The 5,791-nt window shown below is 40.2% G+C and overlaps 1 protein-coding gene across 1 annotated transcript in view; it reads right to left on the bottom strand.

Annotated features, from left to right (window-relative positions):
- The window catches only part of LOC107594200 (transformation/transcription domain-associated protein-like), an 89,731-nt gene that overhangs the window by 9,787 nt on the left and 74,153 nt on the right, over window positions 1-5,791 (bottom strand). The window contains exons 53-55 of the mRNA XM_016284162.1: window positions 2,390-2,480; window positions 2,094-2,293; window positions 1,007-1,268 (exon numbers count right to left, since the gene is read on the bottom strand). Of these exons, the coding sequence (XP_016139648.1) occupies window positions 1,007-1,268; window positions 2,094-2,293; window positions 2,390-2,480 (553 nt within the window). The remainder of the gene's footprint in view (window positions 1-1,006; window positions 1,269-2,093; window positions 2,294-2,389; window positions 2,481-5,791) is intronic.

The following is a 5,791-nucleotide window of genomic DNA, read 5'->3' as shown; positions in this document are numbered from 1 at the left end:
AAAAAAAACTTAAAAAAAAAAAAAAAAAAATACAAAACATTTTGAAAGATTATTGTGTACTTTTTTCCTCAAAATGAATCTACACATAATAGGCACGTGTAGTGTTTTTGGCAAGCTTGTTTACCTAAAGCTGTGTAATTTCTTTACCGTCAACAGCACCTTGATATATGTACACATGGTTCTGCCCATAGTCATCTTCCCATTAAATCTAATCACATGGTTCACAGAGCCAATTATTCTGAGTCGGTCTTGTGGAGAGGCCTGTGGTTAACTCAAGCACAAGTGGTTATGTAGAACAGAGACAAGAGCGGGAGCATGTGTAATTGTGCACAGGAGACGTGATCCTTCAAGTGCGCTGCCTGCAATTTATACTTCTGTCAACACTTCTGAGAAGTCCACGTGTGACAGCTCATTCTCAAAGAGTCAGTTGACTTGAATTATTTTATCTGTGCTTTTGTGTTAAATAAAATGAAACTACATTTGAAGGCAACAGGAAAGGGCATTCACAATGACCTAAACTTTTGTAATGTGATATTTCAGAGTAAAACAAGAAACGTAGGGGTTGATTCTTAGATTTAATTGGATCATGAAAATCCAACTATGATGAGGATTCCAACAGTTTAACCAATTATTTCCATTTTCATAGGAGGATTTTTGTTAATACTTTCAGATCAGCATCATATCAGACACATTTATATTGATTATTATTAAACTAAAGAAATTTCCACGACTTATTTTATGCAACCTATTCTGTTTTTTATTAATTTGCATGACTTTTCCAGGCTTGAAACTCACACTTTTGAAATTCCCTGATATTTCTACGTTTTTCATAACTGTAGGAACACACCGTATGATAATCTTTCCACACCTACATACTCTTAGTTATGTTAGCTTCAGATGTGGAGAAAGTTGCATTGCATAAGTTACAGGTGGAAAAATGTCACTTAACTGAAAGACGTTTGTCCATGTAAAATAATGTGCACAGGAACTGTGAGTGTTCTCTGACCTGTGGTGAACTGGCCCTTCATCTTCTGGAACACAGGGTCTTGAGCGGTGGCTTGAGCTCGGCGGGCCAGGGACTCTGAGGCAGCACTTGAGAACATGGTGGACACATTAGAGACATTTTCCAGGCCCACGCCAAACGTGCTGACCAGCTTTTTTACAAAGTTGAGCGTATGCGGAGTGATTTTAGCATCGGACACGGCTCCACTCTTTTCGAATGCCACCGAGTAGCATTTAGCTAGGCCCTGCTGGAGCTGCCGCAGGACCTGAGGAAGAACATGAGGGGAAAAATGAGAAACCAAGAAACGAGGATGAATGGTTAACAAGTATTTATCAATTCACCATGAAGGATAACACCATTCCCACATATTCAATCCAATTTGCCATTTTGATAATAACAAAAATCCTTCAGGCGAAGATGTCCACCAGAGAGATCAGTAAAAGCCCGCCTCTACCGGTCTCTGCTGCAGAGATTAAGCTTAGACTTCAAGTGAAGAAGATCGACATTAACATACTAATTTAGTCTGAGACTACACTTCATCAATGTCTGGAAAATTAAACCCACGTTCTACTTCACTGAGCTCTCTCAATGCCAATTTCTTTCATCCTCCAGCTCTCCTTGCTAAACTTTCTTTCCTCGCCCTTTCCCGTCCTCTTCTTCTTCTGTTTCTCGCCGAGTGTCCCACAGGAGCGGGGCTCTTGCGTCCCTGTCCAGCCTGGACACATCTCCGAATCAGCCCTGTCACGGCAATCCAATCTCACTACATTCAGTCTACACTCCCCTCACCCATCAATCACGGCGAGCCCCTCTCCAAAGCCCGATTAGCACTGGAGCGCCAATGTCCACCTGCGCTGCAAAACTACTTTTCAGCCTCACTGAGCCCCAAACGTTCCCCTCTGTCAGCTTTCATCTGCTCAGCCGGCCCTCTGAAAACAGCTACGTGTACGAGAGCATGCGGCATTAGACTAAAGAACGTAAGCAAACCAGACAGAAAACGCATTCATGTCATGTTTAACTTGCGCTCCGGGCTGATGTGCTTTAAGAGGTAGCCACTCACTTCTGGAATCCAAAAACACATAAAACCGCTCACCTCCTCGTGCCAGTTCTCCCTGAACCAGACCATCTGGTCCACGATGCCCTCCAGAGAGGAGAGCAGGGTGGGGTGGAGCTCACGCTGCATGTGCATGATCCGGCTGCAGCGCCACATGGGAGCAGTGGCACGGATGGGACCCGGGTCGGACGCTGAGTGGGTCTGAGCAGCCGCCGAACTGGGCTGCTGCTGGCCAGAATCTGGGGAAAAGAGAAAAGACAGCACATGAAGGAAAAAGTTGACTTTTGTAGGACTTTTTATTTGGTGTGAAGGTTCTGAAAAAACTCCAGTCATACCGCTCTTGTAGCGCTCCCTCTGCTCGATTTTCAGCGTCAGGTACAGGGTTCGGATTGGAAAGTACACTGCTTGAGGGTAGACACGTCCCACCTAAGAGAAACAGTCACAGATTACATTTCAGATCGTCCCTGTGGGTTCGGGTCAGAGCGAGACAGAGAAACGTAGTGCTGACATGTTTTGAAACTTCTCTGTGATAGTGCAGGCTTTTGAAAATGAAACCGTATGGGGAAAGCAATGAGATGGACAAACATCAAGGGCAGATTAAAACCATGGCTCAATATGACACTCGCTAAAAGCTTGTCAAGCCTGAGTGTACACTTTCTCCCTTTCAGAGATCTGCTGTGTCCTTGAACAACATCACAAAGAGAAGGTTCAGGCTGTTTAATGATTTAGCTCAAAAGCTCTTGTATTTATCAAAACGGCACTGATACATTGGCACTACGAACAAAAGTCTTTCTTTAATTAACAGTATGATTACAAGTAATAGCACAGTAACACTACATCAACATATGACAGATATTTTTGCCATGGATTTTTTTATGTTACATAGCCATGCAACAAAGGCTATTTTTGATAATGCATTAACTTAATTACTTAAAATAAGTTTTTTAGCTAACCTAAAAAATGGCAAATTCTGTAAGTTTGAACTAAAATATGAATATAATTTTTTAAAAATATGAATATTTCATATTTATGTACTAAATTAATATAAGGACTGCACGATAATGGTTAAATGCTTAATCACAATTATTTTACTCAAAAAATATAATCACATTATTAATCACACATTACATAAACATCGCAAACAACCAAGCGGAAGAAAACATACTGGTTGTATTACACTTTTATTTGAGTAGAATATCTCAGTAGAGATCCCCATGCTGGCTGGTGTTTTCAGCTCATCAGCACTTTTCCGTAAATGTAGACAGAGCATGTGAGCAATCTGCACATGGTTGCCAGGTTTGGTAGATCAAGTATAACACTGGGTGGAAAATGTAAATCCAAGAAAAACTCTGATTGGAGGATTGAAATTCAGCAACCATATGCAACCATCAAAGCTTGTAGAGGCTTCTTACCAATCCAATATAACTCAAATGCCAAATTAAAATGAAACATTTTCAGGATAAATAAACAGTTGGCAAATAATCGCAGATGATATTCTTAATAAATCATGAGAAACAGAAATTGTGATCACAATTAAAATATGATCAATCGTGCAGCCTTATAATAAAATATTTAAAGGGGTGGTTGATTGCAATTTCACTTTTTTAACATTAGTTAGTGTGTAATGTTGCTGTTTGAGCATAAACAATATCTGCAAAGTTACGGCACTGAAAGTTCTATGCAAACGGAGATATCTTTTAAAATTCTGGCAGTTTAATGCCTACAAAAACGGCTTGTAGGGACTACAACAATGAGCTACTTCCCGGGTTTGTTACATTACAAACCCAGAAATTTACATAAACCCCTCCCCCGGGAACATGTAACAAAGGGGGCGTGGCCATGTTGCGCAGCTTTAAAGAAGAGGAAGAGTTGTAGCCATGCCATCGAAACGGTGTTATTTTCACCCCACTAACAGGTCTTCTGTGTTCGGCCTTCCTACGGACGCTGCACTAAATAAACAACTGTTCCTGACAATTACAATCCTAATGTAGCTGTCTGAGCTGCACATTTTACGGAAGACAGCTTCCAGAATCTACACGAGTTCAATGCCGGATTCACACAAAGGCTATTACTGAAACAAGGAGCAGTTTCCACTTTAAAGGGTCACGAAACCCCGTTTCAGCACTGGTTAGTTCTCACTACAGTTTTAAAAAATGCTAAAAAAAAAAGTGTCCGTGGTGCGCTGCGAGCGGAGGGGGAAGAGGGGAGAAAGACAACACACAGCTTCAGGTTCAGACAGTTTCATTTCACTCCCATAAATGCACAAATAAATGCACAGTCATTTGCACTCTGCATCGAAAACATATATATGAACGTGCTGTTGCACCTCTAATAACTTTTTAGGCTTATTCTGCTGCGTTTTTATATAAGCATTTTGACGGCTTGTGTCACAGAGCTGTAAAAAGGGTTACACTCACTAAGTGAATGGATCGCGTTTGTGCCGAACTCTTATTACAAAGCAAAAACAAACACTCTCCTTTGATCCATGAACGTTTCTATCAGTTAATGTGTGCGATCTCACAATCTGAAGCGTCTGTCATAGCAAATCAACACATGCTGTTGTGAATAATTAAGCAAAGCGTCTTCTCATTGGATAAGAACATAATGTCATCGACGTCAACGTCATTGATGTACTATAGTCCTTTGCCATGTCACAAATTGTGACGTCAACACGATGTAGATTTTAAACCCAGAAGATGAAAATAGCGCAAAAAAGCTTAAAATTAACTAGTTTTCTCAAACAGTTAAAATTATAAAATTTTATTATAAAATTAACATTGTCTTCTATAATGTGCAACACAAACACCTCTGCCAAAAAAAGTTTTTTCTTCTACTCTCAGAAAAAGTAGTCTGGGGTTTCATGACCCTTTAAAAGCAGAGCCAGCTGTTGTTGGGCCCCAACCTGTATGTTTTATTATTTAGAAATGTATTTTCCATGTATAGTTTCTGTCATTATTTTTTGGTTATATCAAGGACATAAACAAAGGCCAATGCTGTTTGGCTTTAGTAGCCAGTTAGCTAAATGCTAGGGCTGCAAGATTAATCGAATGTGATTTTCATGCTCATCTTGTCAGTAAAGCCGGTTCTGTGATTGGTAGTAAATCTCCAGCACGTGCTTTCAGATGGAGCAGCATTTACTACACAGAGCCGTAGTTCACTGACAAGCTACGCAAAATCACGTTCATAATCGCAGATGATTTAATCGCGCGATTATGAAATCGTTCTGCGATTATGAAAGCTGTTTGCGTAGCTTGTCAGTGAACTAAGGCTCTGTGTAGTAAATGCTGCTCCATCTGAAAGCACGTGAAAATACCACATTTAATCAACTTTTTTACTCCAAACTCACTTCATAACGTCAGTCAAGTGTTTGAAATAAATCCTTCTGTGAGATGATGTGGCTTATTACACAGAATAAGGCACGCAACATATTTCACAGTATTCTAAGCAGTGATAAAGGCTATATTGATTAGCATTGCATTATTATATACTTTATTATAATAAAAATTATAATAAGACGAACTCAGAGTCATGTGTTTATTAGTTGAATTAATGAAAGCAGTTAAATCTTCTGTTTATTCAGCAACCGCTATAGGTATTTCCTGGGTTTCTTCTGCGAGGCGTATTTGAAGTTTCCGCACGAGAGCGCCCTCTGGCCTTCGGATGGAGATTTACTGCTGATCACAAAACCGTTCTTCACTGAAAGATACGCATGACAATCGCAGCTTCTGCCTAATCAA

This window comes from Sinocyclocheilus grahami, unplaced genomic scaffold (assembly GCF_001515645.1).
Source record: "Sinocyclocheilus grahami isolate Dianchi unplaced genomic scaffold, SAMN03320097.WGS_v1.1 scaffold180.1, whole genome shotgun sequence".
NCBI lineage: Eukaryota > Metazoa > Chordata > Actinopteri > Cypriniformes > Cyprinidae > Sinocyclocheilus > Sinocyclocheilus grahami.
The sequence above is the reverse complement of the archived record's forward strand: the minus strand, read 5'-3'. Positions and strand labels throughout refer to the sequence as shown.